The 20,166-nt window shown below is 42.7% G+C and overlaps 1 protein-coding gene across 3 annotated transcripts in view; it reads right to left on the bottom strand.

Annotated features, from left to right (window-relative positions):
- Positions 1–423: 423 nt before the first annotated feature.
- LOC122541926 (uncharacterized protein C10orf105) overlaps positions 424–20,166 on the bottom strand; it is a 30,452-nt gene continuing 10,709 nt past the window's right edge. Inside the window, exons 1-3 of one of the 3 annotated variants that reach the window (XM_087982674.1) lie at positions 6,472–6,562; positions 4,708–5,821; positions 424–2,351 (exon numbers count right to left, since the gene is read on the bottom strand). In XM_087982674.1, coding sequence (XP_087838800.1) covers positions 5,400–5,821; positions 6,472–6,523 — 474 coding nt within the window. In that variant the 5' untranslated portion in view covers positions 6,524–6,562 and the 3' untranslated portion in view covers positions 424–2,351; positions 4,708–5,399. Of the gene's footprint in view, positions 2,352–4,528; positions 5,822–6,471; positions 6,563–20,166 lie in introns of those variants that run through there. The other 2 variants (XM_087982673.1, XM_087982675.1) reach the window with 2 other exon arrangements.

Raw genomic sequence — 20,166 nt, forward strand, 5'->3', positions numbered from 1 at the left:
CGGCGGGTCGGTGTGGACTTGTTGGGCCGAAGGGCCTGTTTCCACACTGTAATGTAATCTAATGTAATCTAATCTAATCTAAAACAAGCAAGCTTTAGGTGTCAGGGACAAGTATCATTTGGATGTCTGGAGAACAATCAGCATTCAGCACTTAATTCACATTCTGGTCTGCTATATCTGTAGCACAGGCTTACCTGGATGGGGAGTGAGTTAATTTGGCTTGAGTAAAATCAGAACTGAAAATGTGTTGCTGGAAAAGCGCAGCAGGTCAGGCAGCATCCAAGGAGCAGGAGAATTGACGTTCCTGAAGAAGGGCTCATGCCCGAAATGTCGATTCTCCTGCTCCTTGGATGCTGCCTGACCTGCTGCGCTTTTCCAGCAACACATTTTCAGCTCTGATCTCCCGCATCTGCAGTCCTCACTTTCTCCTCCCTGAGTAAAATCAGTTGTGTTTCAGTTGTGCCCTTCATAAACTAATTCATAAAATATGACACAGATGATGTTGATCAAATGGTGGAAGATATAACAACAATGGCAAGGAACATCCATTGCAGGGCTTTATTGTTCAATGGTATATTAGTTTAGAAACATATTGATAGATATTGACCCTGCGTGATTATATAATGCAAAACAATTCATTGTGCATCTCTTTCCATAGACACCCAGTGAAATAAAATTGGGAAAAAAATATGTAAAGCAGACTGTCTCAAAGGTCTAATCCAAAGGACCAAATCAGGCATCTCTCATTCCTAGCAGAGAGTCTCAACTGGGAGCCAGAGCTCAAATCTAATCGGCGGACGTCATTCTCTCGGCCTTTTGGCCCTTACTGGGAGTGTGCATGCATTCACATTGACTCTCCTTCACCCCCGCACTAACACTGAGGATTTCTGTGCTGACTGGTGAGGGAGAAGCCGGGATTTAACAACAAAGAGTTGAGAAAGAAGACTATTTTATGGGATTTATGGATCTCTGACTCAAAGCAACATGAAGATGACAGCAGTGCTCTGCTGCTTTTCTCTCCTCATGCATATAAACTCTCCGATGATCCGAGCCTGGCAGCTCTGAGAAATGTGCTTTAAAGTGTCAGTAACATTTCCAAATGTCGATGATTAGAACCTTCTCTCCCTGTTATTCTCCTGATACTCAGCTTCTCTTGGAAGGTCACAGGATTAATGGTTGCGTTTCACGTAACTCTTATCAATGATCAAATTCACTTTGCTGCTTCAACTTTGTGAGAGAAAACAATTTGCACCGTCATTTAAAATTGCTCAAGGTGCCTTTTGTAGTCTTGTCGGCTGAGATTATATGTTTTCATTTTTATTTCCTCCGCAAGTTCGGCTTTCGGGGATGCTGAATTATTTCAATTTAAGCTGCAAGGCAGAACTTACCTGAAAGATAGCCACTAAATACTTTTCTTCATTGTCATTCATCTCTTACCCTTTAGTTGTCATCCCAGACACCCACCCCAGCACACTTCAACTTTCGAGGCAAAAGTGAGGACTGCAGATGCTGGAAACCAGAGTTTAGATCAGAGTGGTGCTGGAAAAGCACAGCAGTTCAGGCAGCATCCAAGGAGTAGGAAAATCGACGTTTTGGGCAAAAGCCCTTCATCAGGAATGCTATTCCTGATCTAAACACTTCCACTTTCTCACTAATGCACTCCCCTGTACGTATATCTGCAACTTCAAAATCTTCTGCAAAGCCTCTCTCTTTGACTGTGCTATCAGCTACCTCCTTGTTATTCATTTGTTCAGGGGCTTTGCTAGCTGGGCTGGCAATTATTACCCATCCCTAGTTGCCTCTGGAGGAGGTGGTGGTGAGGTACCTTCCTAAACCTCTGCAGTCCATTTAGTGCAGGTACATCCTCTCAAGTCTGACCACCTCTGGGCTCAATTCTCTGCTTTAGAAGTGCCTTGAAACACCTTAAGGGTATTGGAGACATGCAAATTGTTGCTGGATTTGTCTAATTGTAACATGACTGTATCCCATCTTCTGCATCTCAAAGGACTAACTGAATGGTTTCCTTTTCTTTCACCACTAATGATTTAGTTTCGTTGTAAGAAAATCCCAGTTTTGTTTTAGTGATAGGCAGGCATCCGATGGATTAACAACTAGGTGGTCTGCTTGGCACTGTCTACTCCTGGGATAATGGTTGAGTGGTTTAAGGCGTGTGGAAGTGTGGGCCATGTATTAACGTCCAGCGACTTTCCCTGACTACCTTCCATCACTGTTTGATGGTTTGATGATCTTGTGGTGTTTTCATTTTGATCCTTTCTTTGATCAGAGAGTTTGAGTGGTTCGGCAGAGTAAACCGGGGCTTCCCAAACTCTTCCACTGTGACTCCCAACCCTCTGAAAGAAAAAAACATTTTGTCATCTCTGTTTTAAATGGGCAGACACTTATATTTAAACTCTGACCCCTAGTTCTAGATTTTCCTACAAGAGGAAACATCATTTCAACATCCATCCATAAGTAAACTAGATGCGTTTTATTAATGATCTGGAGGAGCCGGTGTTGGACTGGGGTGGACAAAGTTAAAAATCACACAACACCAGGTTATAGTTCAACAGGTTTATTTGGAAGCACCAGCTTTCAAAGTGCTGCTCCTTCATCAGGTGGTTGTGGAACAGGATCATAAGACACAGAATTTATAGCAACAAGATTACAGTGTCATGCAGCTGAAATGATATATTGAACAAACTTAGATTAAGTCATTTATCTTTTAGAATGGGTTTGCTCATTTTGGATCTTTAATATAAGGTTTGCACATTCTCCCCGTGTCTGCATGAGTTTCCTCCCAGGTGCTCCGGTTTCCTCCCACAGTCCAAAAATGTGCAGGTTAGGTGAATTGGCCATGCTAAATTGCCCATAGAGTTAGTCAGAGGTGCATTAGTCAGAGGGAAAAGGGTCTGGGTGGGTTACTCGTCAGAGGGTCGGTGTGGACTGGTTGGGCCAAAGGGCCTGTTTCCACACTGTAGGGAATCTAATCTCAAATCCCAGAACTTCTTTTAAGTCACATTCTCAAGATAACTCCAGGTTTTCTAACAAAAGGTGCCTTTACCCCATCACACTCACACACACAGTTTACCAAGCTTACACACATGCAAACACATACTCTCTCAAACACTCACACCCATACTCACACACTCACATGCACACACACTCACTCTGCCTCTCTTGCATGTGCACACATATAAGTTTATCGGATGAATCTGTATTTGCAGATACATTCCATTTTGCTCAAAAATGCATAACCTACAGTCAACCCATGTAAATTCTATAAATCCCACTTCAGAAATAGAACCAGTCTAACTCAAGATTGGGACAGAGACAGACTTTAACCTCACACCTTTAATACATTGTCTGAACTGAGATGGCACCTTTTGGTAGAAAACCTGGAGTTATCTTGAGAATGTGACTTAAGAGAAGTTCTGGGATTTACACACTAAAGATCCAAAATGAGCAAACCCATTCTAAAAGATGATAGACTTAATCTAAGTTTGTTCAATATATCATTTCAGCTGCATGACTCTGTAATCATTTGCGATAAATTCTGTGTCCTATGAACCTGCTTCAAAACCAGCTGATGAAGGAGCAGCAGTCTGAAAGCTAGTGCCTCCAAATAGACCTGTTGATGAAGGGCTTTTGCCCGAAATGTCGATTTTCCTGCTCCTCGGATGTTGCCTGAACTGCTGTGTTTTTCCAGCATCACTCTAGTGTAGAATCTGTTGGATTATAACCTGGTGTTGTGTGATTTTTAACTGTGTTTTATTAACTATTGGTAGTCACATGGTTACCATTGATCTACCTTTTTTATTTCTAGCTTTTATTAATTGAATCCAGATCTTTCACCATCTGCTATGGTGGGATTTGAACCCATATTGCAACATTCTCCTGGGTCTCTGGGATTTCTAGACTTGATAAAGTGTGGAGCTGGAAAAAGCACAGCAGGTTAAGCAGCATCAAGCAGAACCGATGAAAGGTCCCAACCTTGAAACATCAACTCTCCTGCTCCTCTGACACTGCCTGACCTACTTTCCAGCATCTGTGGTCCTTGTTATCTCTGGATTTCTAGGGGAGAAAGTGAGGTCTGCAGATGCTGGAGATCAGAGCTGAAAATGTGTTGCTGGAAAAGCGCAGCAGGTCAGGCAGCATCCAGGGAACAGGAGAATCGACGTTTCGGGCACAAGCCCTTCCTGAAGAAGGGCTTATGCCCGAACCGTTGATTCTCCTGTTCCCTGGATGCTGCCTGACCTGCTGCGCTTTTCCAGCAACACATTTTCATCTCTGGATTTCTAGTCCTGTGATATTATCACATTCCACATCCTCCCCCATGCATCCACTGATGAGAGCTGCCTTCCGTAATTAATATGTAGCTTCAAATGTTTATCAATTCTAAACTTTTTACTGATACTTTGAGAATTCTTGATACTGGTTATCACTACCATATACAGTGCTACACATCAGAGTCATTGAGGACTCTATTTATGTAATTCATATGTTATAAATTCAACAAGTTCAATTGTACCAGTAACATTGGCAGGTCGTTAACTTAATGTCCATTTTTGTCAGTTCTGAGGAAGAGTTATACCAGACTTGAAACATTAACTGTTTCTCCACCAACGCTGCCAGACCTGCTGAGTTTCCCCAGGCACTTTCTCTGCATTTGTTTCAGATTTCCAGCATCCCCCGTATTTGCCTTCATACCTTTAGGTCCCTGCCGTGCTTCCTGTTGGATGCAGGAGATTTGTAATTTCTATTGGGCATTTGAAATAATATCATTTTTCCTCTGAGAAACATTATTAGACTGAAATAAGAATTTCGGATTGCATCAACCGGGGCATTATTGCAAACTGTATCATTAGCTTCCCACCCACTTGCCCTTGAAAGTGGTTGCGTTTCCTTCAATCTCAAATTTCACTGCCCAGGATTAAATATGAAACTGGTACTGAGGATGACAGGAGCTGCTGTCAGTCTGAATGTCTCATGAAAGATGAAGGAGAATCGGGGCCTTGCAGACTGATGATAAAAGTGTAATGAGGTTGTAGTTCTGTAATGATGTTATAGTTCAATATTAAAGTGAAACAATGAACAACTTTTTTGAACTGAAAACTTCCAAACAGCATTGTTGTATCCTTTAGCTTATGGTTGTCTTCCAGTCTGAAGGTTACCATGGATTAAGTCGTTGGAGCACAATGTGTTTTCCCTGTGGATGCTAGCCACTATACAAATTGCAATCTGTTCGGTATTATGAAGTACGTTTCTCGAATCCTCATTACAACTGAGATCTTGCTTTTTGCTGATGCCTGGAGCATTGTTTGCAGCAGTAGTTAACCTTTCATTACTTCCCCACGCTGGCCTCAATGCATCTATTTGCAAACTTGATGTTCGCTGAATCATTACATTTTTGTTGACTCTGTGAGGTCCGAGTCGTTTTGGTCCATCTGACAACGACTTGCAAAGGTTTGCGGAGGTTGATGGAAGGGTCGATTCCACCGGAAGCTGTTTATGGAGCACCTCAGGGATCCCAGACGTTTCCACAGTTTTAATCGGGGCTCACTGGAGTCCTCCACATGATATGGCATGCACTCATAGGGGCCGTAGCGGGAAGCGTCCAGACCCGCAGGATTACACAAGGCAACAAAACTCACACATGTTGCCAAGAGAAGGAATATGCATATCAAGGCGATGATGATTGGCAGAGGGTCTGCCTTTTCAACTGAGGGATCAGTCCTCTGGAAAGTCTCTTGGGTTGTCAGCAGAAATTCAAGAATATTCTGAGTTACAGTTGTCCTATTCTCCGTCTCTGAATTCATTGTTCCTGTGTGTATTTGAGTTTAAGAAAGAAGGATTAGAATTAGAATTGGCTTTATTGTCACTGCGCACAGTGAAAAGTTTACAAGTTGCCACTCACAGCGTTATCTTAGGTCCAAAGGTACCCAGGTACAGCTTTTTCATTTATAAAGTCTTAGAAAAACCTGTTAACTTTGATTTTTTTTTGTCTTGTTCATTGAGATTCAACCAATTTAAGATCAAATTTCATTTTTCACCAAGCAGAGCACATCACCCAACTAAAATAAACAAGGAGCTGCAGATGGCGGAGATCTGAAATAAAAACAGAAATTGCTGGGGAAATTCAGCAGGTCTGGCAGTGTCTGTGAGGAAAAAAGCAGAGTTACTGTTTCCAGCCTGGTTCTGATGAAGGACACAAACTCTCTTTCTTTCTCCATTGATGCTGCCAGACCTGCTGAGTTTCTCCAGCAGTTTCTGTTTTTGTTTCACATTACCCAACGATATGGTGTGGGGTCATAGGGTCAACCAGCACAGAAATAGACCCTTAGGTCCAACTCGTCTCTGCCAACCAGGTATCCCATAATGCTTCAGCTATGGTGAGTGTGGGACAATTGGTGGATCAGCTTGTTGATCCTTGCCTAGCAACGTAAGATGATCATATAGTAGGTCCTCACTTACGGTTGCAGTAGCATTCCTGACAACTGACTTTAAGTGAATCATAGGTTCCCATAGGAATCAATGTTACGGTCAGAGTTGGGTTCCATCGGAGATTTCTAACATGGAGAAAACATTGTACAAGTTGAAATAAGATATTGTACCTGTGCATTCCTAGCAAGAATAACTCTTAAAGATTCACTAATGGGATGTGAACATTGTTGCTTGCTTCACCTGTTAGTGCCCATCCCAGAGGGCATCTAATAGTCTGGGAAATGTTATTAGAATAATTAGTTAGTTGTTTTTGCCTGGTACTGAGCTGTAGATCTATGTGACTGTATGGTTCTAATGTTTGTAGTGAGTCTGGAGTCACATGCAGGCCAGGCCAGGAGAATGGAGTAGATTTCCTTCTCTAAAGGGAATCGATGAAGCAGGCAGGTTGTTATGACGATAGTTACACAGTCTCCATTTGGCCAACTTGTCACTGAATTTGAATTTCCCCACGTGCTGCCATTCAAAACTTGGCAAGGCTGGGGGTGAGGAGACAGGCAAGGTGGGTGCAGGTGGTGGTCCAAGGCCAGGACAAGAATGGAGTGGGGCAATGCCAGAGGGACGCAAAGCCTCAGGGGAAGGGGGAGGTGAAAGGGGGGGTGGTTCCAGGCAATAATGCTTGGGGAGCATGAGAAAAAGCAACAGCATTAACCTGAATGAAAATTGATGCTGTAAATCAGAAACAAAAACACAGATTACTGGAAAAGCTCAGCAGGTTTGGCAACATCTGTGAAGAAAAATTAGAGTTAATGTTTTGGGTCCAGTGGTGAAATATTAACCTTGATTTCTCTTCACAGATGCTGCCAGATGTGCTGAACTTTTCCAGCAACCTCTGTTTTTGTTAGCATTAAACTGAAAATGCCAAGGAAACAGATCTTAATCATGACCAATGTTAAAACAAAATAAATTTTAGCTTGGATACTTAAAAGAAGGATTTCCTGTATAGACATGGTATCACAAAATTGGATGAGATGAGAAAGCTTGTTTAGCCCACATGATGTCAACCCTGCTGAATTCCCATTGCAGACTCCTTAAAAATTAAGTATTCACTGGACACAATCTCAGTTGAACATCTCCTGTGTAGGACCTCTGGCTGTCTGCCTGTAATATTTATCAGTACTGACCTGTCCCTTCAATCTAGGGATGAGGTTCAAACCTGTGAATTTCTAACCAGCTGAGGCAGAATGACCCAGTTGGCATCCATGGTGTGAGATCTGTTTTAATCAGCGCATCTTGTTGGAAAAATGACCTGCACAAGATATTGGGTTTCAAATTACGTGAACCGCGGCTCAGTTTGCTGACTCATACATAGCCTTATCTTTCAATTATTTTGCTAATTTATTAAAATTAAATTTCACCAACTGCAATAATGTGATTTGAACTTACATCCTAAAACTGGGCTTCTAGATTAGAGCACTTGGTGACATTACCATTCTGCCACCCTCTCCTCTCATCGCATTTCTGTTGAACTTCTTCATAAGAATGTTCTGTTGCACAAGACATTTATACCTTGTGTTCTGACTTGAACAAAATAGCTCAAAGCAGGAAGAGAAAATATGATTATCTTCACCTAACCACAATGTGTTGACTCTTTTACTCTAATACCTAATGGCTTGAGCTAATACCTTGAGCTTGTAACTTAAACAAACGAATCATGAAACTGAAGGAATCCCTGTTATCCTATATCACAGATTAAAGCACAAAGACTATCACATTGCAAACCACTTGACATTGGTCCATGTTTTACAATTAATACGCATGGTCAATCATTTTAGATCTTCCTGAAGGTAAATTGCTTCAGACTCATTTGGCGCTTGCAGCTTAAGTAATGGAAGGGAAATAAAATAAAAGCCAATTTGCATTTATTCATCCACATAATTCTTTGTGACCTCCATCTTGAGCAAGTAGTTGATTTTTCTTTGGATTGAAAAATTGAGCATATTCTTCCCTCGTCCTAGCACCTTTGACAGCATCCTTTTGTTTCTGTATGGGATGTGGATGTTGCTGGCAAGGCTGCTGTTTGTTAGCCATCTCTTCTCGCTCTTGAACTGATTCAACTCCAGTTCAGAGGGTAGTTTCACCACATTGCTGTGTATCTGGAGTCACTTGTAGGCCAGACCGGGTGAGGATGGCATATTTCTCTCCCTGATGGACATGAGTGAACCAGATGGATCTCAGGTCAGCTGTGGAGTAAGCAGCTATGCACACAACCAACATCGCACTTGAGCTTCTCATCTCCAGAGGTCATGCATGGTCAGACCAGGATGTCATTAATAGTTGCCATGCAAGCCATGTTTCATGTCTTCTTGATTGAATTGACCTTGATTGGAAAGGGATCAGAAATGGTTGCATGCGTTGGGACACACGAGTCCCACTGGAGGAGAGGCAAACGAGACCCGTAGGTGGGGTGGCAGGAATAGTGTAAGGCGGCTCAAGGTTTATGGGGAAAGGGGAGGGAAATGGACATGAGGTGTGTCAGATTAGCAACAACAGAGGTCTTTTGGTGTGTGGCCGTAATGAAATGAAGGTGAGGATTGACTGTTCGTCCTCAGTGAGGGAGGGGTCTGGAGGATGGGAATCCATGATCCTGTTGAGTGACAGAGTAGGCTGAAGGAGCTGAACAATAAGGGAGTCCAAAACGAGAGGGCATGGTTTAAAGTAAGAAGGAAAAGATTTAAAAGGAACATGAGGGGCAACTTCTTCACACAGAGGGTGGTGCATGTATAAAAAGAATTGCCAGAAGTGGAGACTCGTACAATTGCAACATTTAAAAGATAATTGGACAGGTACATGAATTGGAAAGGTTTAAAAGGGTCTGGGCCAAATGGGACTAGTTTAGTTCAAGATACTTAGTCGGCATGGACGAGTTAGACCGAAGAGTCTGTTTCTGTGCTGTACGACTCAATGACTCCTGCAAAATTCCCGTCCTTCCAGACAGTTGCCTCTCATAATTCTCAAAGTTGGCTGAGATTGAACTTTGATTAATTCATTTCATTATACAAAACATACTCTGAAACCCTTCCCTTTTATATATCCAGTTCCTTTGTGAAATTTAACATCGATCCTGATTCCACCATTTGCTTTCCATGACTGTTACCCTGAAGGATTTTCTTTCTCAACCTCTCCCCTCACCCGAGGCATGGGGACCTTCAGGTTAAATCACCACCACTTGTTGCTCTCGAATGACTGGGTGCACAAGTCACTGGCTGTGCAAAACGTCTTCTAAACCCTCCACTTGTCCTTTTCGTGGAATTACACAGTACAGAAAAGGCACTTTGGCTCATTGAGTCCTTACCAACAAAACAATTCTAAACCTATGAGTCCCACTTTCCAGCCCACAACCTTGATTGATACAACATTTCAAGTGCTCATCCAAGCACTGTTTACAGATTGTGAGGTTCCTGTCTGAACGACACTCTGAGTCAGAGTCATAGAGCTGTACAGCACAGAGGCAACTCATCCATGCTGACCATTTATCCTAAATCAATCTAGTCTCATTTGCCAGCATTTGGTCCATATCCCTCTTAAATCCTTCCCATTAATATACTCATCCAGAAGCCTTTTAAATGTTGTAATTGTACCAGCCTCCACCACTTCCTCTGGCAGTTCGTTCCATACACACACTACCCTCAGCATAAAAAAGTTGCCCTTCAGGTCCCTTTTATATTGTTCCGCTCTCACCCTAAACCTATGCCCCTCATGATTTTATAAGCCTCTATAAGGTCACCCCTCAGTCTCCAACACTCCAGGGAAAACAGCCCCAGACTATTCAGCCTCACCCTGTAGCTAAAACCTTCCAATCCAGCCTCACCCTGTAGCTAAAACCTTCCAATCCTGGCAATATCCCTGTAAATCTTTTTTGAAGCCTTTCATGTTTCACAACATCCTTCCTATAGCAGGGTGACCAGAACTGAACATTTCCAATAATGTCCTGAGGTGCATTGCAGACCTCTTACCAATTGTCTGAAACAATTCTCTGGTTACTGACTCTGCTGCCATCAGGACAGTGCCTTGTCACTTATTCTTGATGGTTTCAATATTTTCTGTTACTGGCTCTGCAGCAAGGAGAACCCAGCTTTCTCAGTATTCCAACTTGTCATTTATGATAAGTTGGGGTTTTGGTTACATTCTGCCCAGGAATGTTGCAATATTCCTGACTTTCAACATTTGTTACTGGTATTCCATTTTCTAACACCCAGGCTGTGACTATAGATTAGGTAGACAGGCAGGAGGCTATAAGAGCACAGCGAGCCAGGCAGCGTCAGGAGGTGGAGAACTCTTCTTCAGGTCTCCCCCTCCCGATGCTGTCTGGCTCACTGTGTTCTTCCAGCCTCCTGCCTGTCTACCTTGGATTCCAGCAACTGCAGTTTTTTTTTGTCTCTAACCATGTGAATATAGATTGGCATCAGGTGTTTGAATGTCAATTTTGATATTGTTTATGAGAAACTCAGAATGCAAGTCACTACGTGAAGCTAAAAGCACATTTTCAGAACAGAATCGTTTCAAAATTGTCGTCATGAAAAGTCAAAGGATTTGTTTTTAGGCCATATAAGACTTCTGTTTCTGACAATGCAGTTGTCAGTGCTTGAACAATGAGTGTAATGTTTCATTAATATATGGCTCAACATGTGCATTATACTTGGAGCTCAGCATCATTCACCTCCAGAATTCACTCAGTCGGGCACCTCTTATGAAAGAGGTTGTCTCTGAAGATATACTGGAGAGCTGTAGTCCTGCTCTGTGGCTGCTTGAGGCCAGGAGATGAACTTAGAGCAAGTGAGGCTGACCAGCAGTTATTGATATAATTCTGTGCTTTTAATAAGCACAGTCCATTCTCATCAACCCTCCTCAACACATCAACATGTCTCAGTGCCAACTGTGGCTCAGTGTCAGCATTGTTTCATTCAATGTTTATTGTTTAGACTTGCATGAAATCTGCCTCAACTCTGTCTGACTCTTTCACGTCTCATTGGAACAACATAACCTGCAGGATGTTGCACACTACTCTGTGAAAGAGTTGGAGAAACAAGCAAAAGAAGGAGGAAGTACTACTTAAGAGTGGGGTCAAAGCGCAAGAGGTCGGTTAGCTCAGTTAGTTGGTTTGTGATGTAGAATGAAGCCAACAGAGTGGGTTCAATTCCTGCACTGACTGAAGTTACCATGAAGGACTCTCCTTCTCAAATTTTTCCTTCATCTGAGACATGGTGACCCTCAGGTTAAACTCACCACCAGTCGTCTCTCTCTCTCTCTCTCTCTCAGTTCCATGATGTGGAGGTGCCGGTATTGGATTGGGGTGGACAAAGCTAAAATTAACACAACACCAGGTTATAGTTCAAACAGGTTTATTTGGAAGTACAAGCTTTTGGAGCGCAGCTTCTTCCTCAGGTAGTTAGTGGAACAGGATCATAGGACACAGAATTTATAGTAAAATTGTCGAATAACTGATGCGTTGTGTTGAACAAAGCTAGGTTTCTGTTAAGTCTTCAATCACTTAGAATAGGTATGCAGGTTTCAATTGATGAATATGTAAATCTCAGAATTTCTTTCAAGTCACAGTCCCGAGATAACTTAAGGTTTTATAAAAAAAGGTGTCATCGCAGCTTAGACAATGCATTAAAGGTGTGAGTTCAGAGTCTGTCTGTGTCCCAACCTTGAGTCAGACTGGTTCTGTTTCCAAAGTAGGATTTTATAAAATGTCACATGGACTGACTGCCTACAGATAATGTGCTTTATGAACAAAATAGAACATATCTACAAATACAAATCTGCAAATGCAAATTCACCCCATCGCTGATGTGTGTGTGTGAGAGAGAGGGAGGGAGAGAGTGTGTATGTGGGTAGGGAGGCAAGAGGAGGAGGAGAGAGAAAGAGAGTGTGTGTGTGCGCGCGCTCTGTCATTAGAGAGCAGTGCTATGGTCCTCTTGGGACTATGATGACTTAACTTTTATGGTAAAATAGCCATTGAACATGCTGAGAGAAGGGAAAAGGAAAGAAAATGTCGACATTTACAAATATGTGGAACATAAAAGGCTGAATTCAAAACATAAAGAGAGCTGAGTTCTTCAAGGAAGAAAATATCATGGGTGATTCGGTGGTGGAATAAACTTTCAGTGGTCCTTAAAAGTATCTCTGAATATATAAAGCTGTGTAAAAAAAATTAGATTAGATTGGAAAGTTGATGAAAAAGCTGATTTCTGTCCAATCAGAGGTTGACGTCTGGGAAAGGTGGAAGCTGGTGTTTATGCTAAACTATAGACTCACAATAAAATCTTTGTAAATCTCTGAAAATCTTTTGCTGCTAATTCAACATCTAGACATCTGCCTGTGAAACATTCCAGCCCATACTTAATCATCAAGTTCCATGATCACTAACTTTGCAGGTTTTTGCACTGTGAGGTATGAATGAAAAAGCCAGGAATGTGTAGTTTGAAGGATTATAAATCACTGCCTTTGAGTGAGACGCTACTCATGGACTCTAGACAGAAAATCGGAGTGAAATCAGCCTCTGAGTGACTAAGGACAGGGAGCAAGTCTACTCTCCGTTCTTTAAACTCCAGTCATTCTGAGAGTTTGGGCACTGGGGAGTTCATATAGAAATTGAATAAGCTCAAGAAAGAGTGCCTTGTGTACAGTATTTAATAAAATGGGAGATGATTTATAACCAGTCCCCTGGAATTGATCAGAACTCATGTGAATGATCAGTTCAGTTTCCCAGTAAGATTTTAATCAAATCCCACAGCTTTTCATCATATATTTTCATTCACTTAACCAACTTTGTGAAGTCAGTCAATCAGTTGTTCGTGAGCTGATCCTTCAGATATTGCCTCTAGTTAAGTGTGATAAAATGTAGACTCAGGCCTCAAGGTCAGGATGAACCCATCTCACTGTCACTCTGTTAACTTTAGTGTTCAGTCTTTTAATGTCAGTGACTAAATGTCAGAATATCCAGGTCAAATGCTTTCCTCCCTGGAAGAAAGTGCCAAATACAACAGAAAGAGTTGTGGTTTTCCAGTACTGAGTTGTCACTCTGGGATACCTAACAAAACTCTGCAGGTAAGAGACTCTTCTGTTATAGAGTTATAGAGTCATAGAGATGTACAGCATGGAAACAGACCCTTCGGTCCAACTCATCCATGCTGACAGATATCCTAACCCAATCTAGTCTTTCCTGCCAGCACCCGGCCCATATCCCTCCAAACCCTTCCTATTCATATACCCATCCGAATGCCTCTTAAATGTTGCAATTGTACCAGCCTCCACCACATCCTCTGGCAGCTCATTTCATACACGTACCACCCTCTGTGTGAAAAAGTTGCCCCTCAGGTCTCTTTCATATCTTTCCCCTCTCACCCTAAATCTATGCCCTCTAGTTCCGGACTCCTGCACCCCGGGGAAAAGACTTTGTCTATTTATCCTATCCATGCCCCTCATGAATTTATAAACCTCTATAAGGTCACCCCTCAGCCTCCAACGATCTAGAGAAAACAGCCATAGCTGATTCAACTTCTCCCTATAGCTCAAATCCTCCAACCCTGGCAACATCCTTGTAAATCTTTTCTGAACCCTTTCGAATTTCACAACATCCTTCCGATAGGAAGGAGACCAGAATTGCACGCAATATTCCAACAGTGGCAAAACCAATGTCCTGTACAGCCTCAACATGACCTCCCAACTCCTGTGCTCAATACTCTGACCAATAAAGAAAAGCATACCAAATGCCTTCTTCACTATCCTATCTACCTGCGACTCCACTTTCAAGGAGCTATGAAACTGCACTCCAAGATCTCTTTGTTCAGCAACACTTCCTCGGACCTTACCATTAAGGTGTATAAGTAACATTCCAAATTCACCTAAATTTAGAACAGTGCAACAACTGCACTCCCCAAGATACAGCAAGTTAATCCAGCACTGAACTAAACAACTGTTACCATGCAAATGGATAAGGTGGAAATGTATCAGGCACATCTTAATGGAGGTATGCTTGTAAAATAAGTTGCATCATCTGAAGTTCTTACATTATTTTGCAATATCTTATTGGTCATTTCTACCAATCTCAAATGTTGAAAAAAGAACGCTTCTATGCAAAGCCAAAAATCAGACCTTAGTAAAAGCTTCAGGGTCATTGGTGCTTAGTGTCTAATTTACATAATCGAGTAGTTCCTCTGAACTTTCCAAAGCATTGTTGCATATGGTCAACTGGTTCTGGAGTTCTTGACTTTAACTATCTCTGCCACTGAAAGTTGTAGGAGGTAGTTGTTTCATCTGTGTAGGATAATCTATTACTCAGTTTGGCTGGAAACAATTTATTTCAAAACCTAGTGGATGGGATTTCAATGGAACTTGGTGCAAAAGGTGTGTGTCTGAGAACTAATTGGCTTTTGACAAATATGCCAACTTGGAGCCTTGAAATTTTAAAGAAACCATTAACATGTGGGATTGAGCAAATTGAAAACATCTAATATGGTGCCATGTGGCAGGTTGGTTAGCAAATCAGAAATGTTTGGAATTGATGGGTCCTTCACCGCATGGATTAGAATTTGGCTAAAAGATAGGAAATAGAGGATAGGTATAGATGGCCGTTGCTCAGTTTGGAGACGAATTGAAAAAGGTGTCCCCCAGGGATCAGTGTTGAGACCCTTGCTTTTTCTGATTTGTATAAATGATTTGGAGGTGGGGGTTAAAGGCAAACTCTCTAAATTTGCAGATGCAAGTTAGGGAAACAGTGAACGGTGAGGATGATGATGCTGACAGACTTCAGAGGACCATTGACAACTTGGCCAAATGAGCAGACATTCATGAAGAGACAACACAGGCTCAATGGTACAACCTTCAGGAGAAAACAGGAGCAGAGAGACCTCAGGGTTCACAAACGTAACTCTCTGAATGTGGCCAGGCAAGTTGAAAGAGTTGTTAAGAAGGCTTATTGGGTTTATATAATAGAGACGTAAAGTATAGGAGCAAGGAAGTGATGCTACACCTTAATAAATCATTGGTCAGACCACATTTGGAGTATTATGTTCTGTTCTGGGCAGCTTACGTAAGGAAGGATGTTAAAGCTCTGGAGAGACTTAAAAGGAGATTCACTGGAATGGTATCAGGAAGGTTTCACTTGGTGGATTTCATTTATTGGGCAACATGATGGCTCAATGGCTAGCATTGCTGTCTCGCAGCACCAGGGACCCAGGTTTGATTCCAGCCTCGGGTGACTGTCACATCCCCACAGATGATGCCAGACCTGCTGAGTTTCTCCTGCACTTTATGTTTTTGTTTGTTTCAAACTCCAACATCTGCAGTTCTTAGTTTGCGACAACTCCGTCGCCAGAGAGTCAAAGTTGCTGTGGTAACATATAATGTTACAGACATGCATTACACATAATGTACCTACATGTGCATAGAGTGAACTGCCAGAGGAAGGTGGTGGAGGCTGGTACAATTACAACAATTAAAAGGCATCTGGATGGGTATATGAATAGGAAGGGTTTAGAGGGTTATGGGATTAGATTAGGTTAGTATATTTGGTGGGCATGGATGAATTGGATCTTTGTTTCTGTACTGTACAGCTCTATGACTCTATGTTATAGTCTGGGGCTCTGGACAGCAATGGTAGAGTCTCCAATTTTCATTCCATCACATGACATGAGCTAGCATGTCAGTCATCACCTCATGGATTAGGAACCTCCCTGTTGAGTTCTGATGACAGATCCGAAAGGTTAACTCTTGTTTTCTCCCCACAGATGCTGCCAGACTTGCTGAGTTTCCTGTCAATTTCTGCTCTTGTTTCGGGAATCTCTCCCACTTTAACCACCCACTATTGTTGTGCACTGCAAGGATTTGTAGATTGATACTCAACTCATTTGACCAGATTATCAACAGCACCTTCCTGAGCCATTAATTCTTGGGGTCGGACTTGAACCCAGATGTTCTAGCGCAGAGACAGAGAGACTGCCCACTGCACCTCCGTCGCTCACTCTCCTTCATTGATAAAGGAACATTCCCCAGAGGCATTTTGACCCTTGATGCAGGCTTCCCCAGTGGACTTGACAACAACTTGCACTGGGAAGGCTGCAGTACCCTCTCCCAAGGAATCAGTTCTGCAGATTCATGTTGTTGAAGGAGCTCAGTACAGTTAATAAAGATTAAGATGATTACAGGGATGTGCAGCTCCACTTGACATCAATTTCCATTCATCACAGTGTTCAGGGAATTAATCAAAAGCAACGAAAACTCTGGCTGTCATTTTCAGTTCAAGTATCACAGTAATAGGAGATTAACTTTAATCTCAGGGACCTCTCTCTATGCTTGGAACACAGTGTACTGGACATGACGCATAGTTGACTATGCTGATTTGAAAATAACCAGAGGTGGTGTAGGCTAGAAATAGACATTAGAGCAATAAAAGAAAGACCTGCATTTATATAGTGCCTTTCATGACCCCAGTAGGTGCCAAAGAACTTAGAAACTGGTGAGCTGTAGTCATCGTTGTAATGCAGGAAATTCCGTGTAGCAAGACCACACAAACAGCAATAGGGTAACAGCCAGATAATTTGTTTTAACGTTTGTTGAGGTATAAATATTGGCCAAAGCACTGCTACATTCAATGCAATGGGATTGTTTACACCCAGTCCAGACAGCACACAGGGCTTTGCTTCAGTGTTCCAGCTGGAGCATGGCACCTCTGACAACACCCCTCAGCTTTTTATTATAGAATCCCGACAGTGCGGAAACAGGCCCTTTGGCCCAACAAGTCCACACTGACCCTCTGAAGAGTAACCCACCCAGACCTATTCCCCAATGTGTCTGATTTGATTTGATTTGATTTGATTTATTACTGTCACGTGTCCCGAGGTACAGTGAAAAGGGTTGCATTACATGCTTTACAGGCAGGTCGTACTATACAAGTGCATCAGGGTAACAGACCAGAGTGCAGGACACAGTGTTACAGCTGCCAAAAAGGTGCAGAGAGAGATCAACCTTAACATTAAAGAGGTCCATTCAAAAGTCTGATAACGGAGGGGAAGATATATCGTGTCCAGATCCCTCATAATTTTGAAAACGTCTATCACATCATAGACTCATACAGTGCAGATGAGGTCCTTCAGCCCGTCAAGTCTGCACCGTCTCTTGAGAAATACCTGACCTTCAATCTAATCCCATTTACTAGCACTTGGCCATAGCCCTGAATGTTATGACATGTGAAGTACTCATCCAGATCCTTTCTAAAGGATGTGAGGTAACTCATCTCCATCAGATCTCCCCTCAGGTTTGCCATCTGCATTTCTCCAATCTACCCTCAGAACTGAAGTGGATCGCCCTTGGAAATATTCTTGTAAACCTTTTCTGCAATCTCTTCAATTAGTTCACATCCTTCCCGAAAAGTGGCACCATTTGGGGCGGCACAGTGACTCAGTGGTTAGCACTGCTGCCTCATAGCTCCAGGGACCCGGGTTCGATTCCAGCCTCGGGTAACTGTCTGTGTGGAGCTTGCACATTCTCCCGTGTCTGTGCAGGTTTTCTCCAGTTTCCTCCCACAGTCCAAAGATGTGCAGGTCAGGTGAATTGGTCACGATAAATTGCCCATAGTGATAGGTGCATTAGTCAGGGTAAATGTAGGGGAATTGGTCTGGGTAGGTTACTCTTCAGAGGGTCAGTGGGAACTTGTTGGCTCAAAAGGCCTGTTTCCATACAGTTGGGAATCTAATCTAATCTAAAAACCGACCTCACTAATCCAGATATTTTGTATATATATATATATATATATGGATTCTGTATAACTTCCTTGCTTTTGTATTGTCTTTCCTGATTAAGCCTAGAATACTGTTAACAAAATCTACCAGCCTTGCCACCCAGAATGACTTGAGCACACATTCACCCTCTCTGCTCCTGTTCCTACAGAGTAGTACCCTTCATATTGTATTGTCTGACCACGTTCTCTGTAACAAGGTGCAGCACCCCACTGTTATCCATATTGATCTTCTTTTGCCAACTAACCACCAGCTCCAACTCACAAACATCTTTTTGAAGCAACGAACAGAAAGTGCTGGAGAAACTCAGTACGTCCAGCAGCGTTTGTAGACAGAGTAGCAGAGAGTTAATGTTTCAAAACCAATAGGACTCTTCTTCACTCCGGATCTGCTTATGGATTTTTTTTCCAACTTATTCTTATTCTGTTGTTTTTCTGTCTCTTCTGCTGTTACTTTGTCAACCTGTATGTTTACTTTCGCTTGTTTACCTTACATATCTGACTTTTTTTCTCTTTTTACCCCCTCATCTCCTTCACATTCTCTCTTTCTCTACCTCTCTCTCTTTCAGTGAAGCACGTTCTTTCCTATGTATGGGCAAGAGGAGATTTGCAGCCTATGGAGTTATAAGCATTTCTCTTGAGGGCTGTTATCTAGTGCAGCAAGCATTAAGTGATGCCTGAACCCAGTGATCAGCCAACTTTGGAAATAAGAGGTTACTCAGCCAAGAGGAGACGTTAAACATGAGAGGCACAGGAAGTCTTAATATTGTTGTGCTGAAGGAATACTGCTCGTCTTTGTCAGGCTGACTTCACCACAGATTCAGCTGCCTGCACTTTCGTAAAGCTCTGGAATTCCCTCCCTAAACATTTCCTCCACACTACCTCTCCCTTTAAGTCAATCCCTTTCAACCAGCCTTTTGGATACCTGCCTAAGCTCTAGCAACATGGATCAGTGTCCAATCTTTGCCTGGTCATATACATTGTGAACCAGTCCTGGAATGGTTTGTAACTGCATTAACGGGACAGTGCAAATGCAGGAAGTCTTGTGGTTTTTAATGCTGCAGCGTACACTGAAGTGGAGTAATTTGCATTGAAGCAGCATGTGACGAGGTGTGTGTCTGTGTCTGAGAGAGTGAGTGTGTCTCTGTGTGAGAGTGTGTGTGTGAGAGAGAGATGGGGTGTGTATCTGGTTGTGTGCATGTGTGTGTGTGCGCGTGCGTGTGTGTGTGTGAGAAAGAGAGATGGGGTGTGTGTCTGGTTGTGTGTGTGTCTGAGAGAGAGTGTGTGTGTGTGAATGTGAGTATGTGTGTGTGAGAAAGGGGGTGTGTGTCTGGTTGTGTGTGTGTGAGAGAGATGGGGTGTGTGCCTGGTTATGTGTGTGCGTGCGTGCGTCTGTGTGTTTTGTGTGTGCGTGTGAGTACCTGTGTGTGTGTGAGAGAGATCATGTGTGTGTCTGGTTGTGTGTATGTGTGTGTGTGTGTGTGAGAGAGAGTGTGTTTGTATGTGTGTCTGTGTGTGCGAGAGAGAGTGTGTTTGTGTGTGTGTCTGTGTGTGCGAGAGAGAGTGTGTTTGTGTGTGTGTCTGTGTGTGCGAGAGAGAGTGTGTTTGTGTGTGTGTCTGTGTGTGTGAGAGAGAGTGTGTTTGTGTGTGTGTCTGTGTGAGAGAGAGTGTGTTTGTGTGTGTGTCTGTGTGTGAGAGAGAGTGTGTTTGTGTGTGTGTGTGAGAGAGAGTGTGTTTGTGTGTGTGTCTGTGTGTGTGAGAGAGAGAGTGTGTTTGTTTGTGTGTGTCTGTATGTGTGAGAGAGAGAGTGTGTTTGTTTGTGTGTGAGAGAGAGAGTGTGTTTGTGTGTGTGTCTGTGTGTGTGAGAGAGAGTGTGTTTGTGTGTGTGTCTGTGTGTGTGAGAGAGAGTGTGTTTGTGTGTGAGAGTG

The sequence above is a fragment of the Chiloscyllium plagiosum genome, unplaced genomic scaffold (assembly GCF_037043375.1).
Source record: "Chiloscyllium plagiosum isolate Xiang-an unplaced genomic scaffold, Cpla_swu_hap1 HiC_scaffold_43, whole genome shotgun sequence".
In the NCBI taxonomy this organism is placed as follows: Eukaryota; Metazoa; Chordata; class Chondrichthyes; order Orectolobiformes; family Hemiscylliidae; genus Chiloscyllium; species Chiloscyllium plagiosum.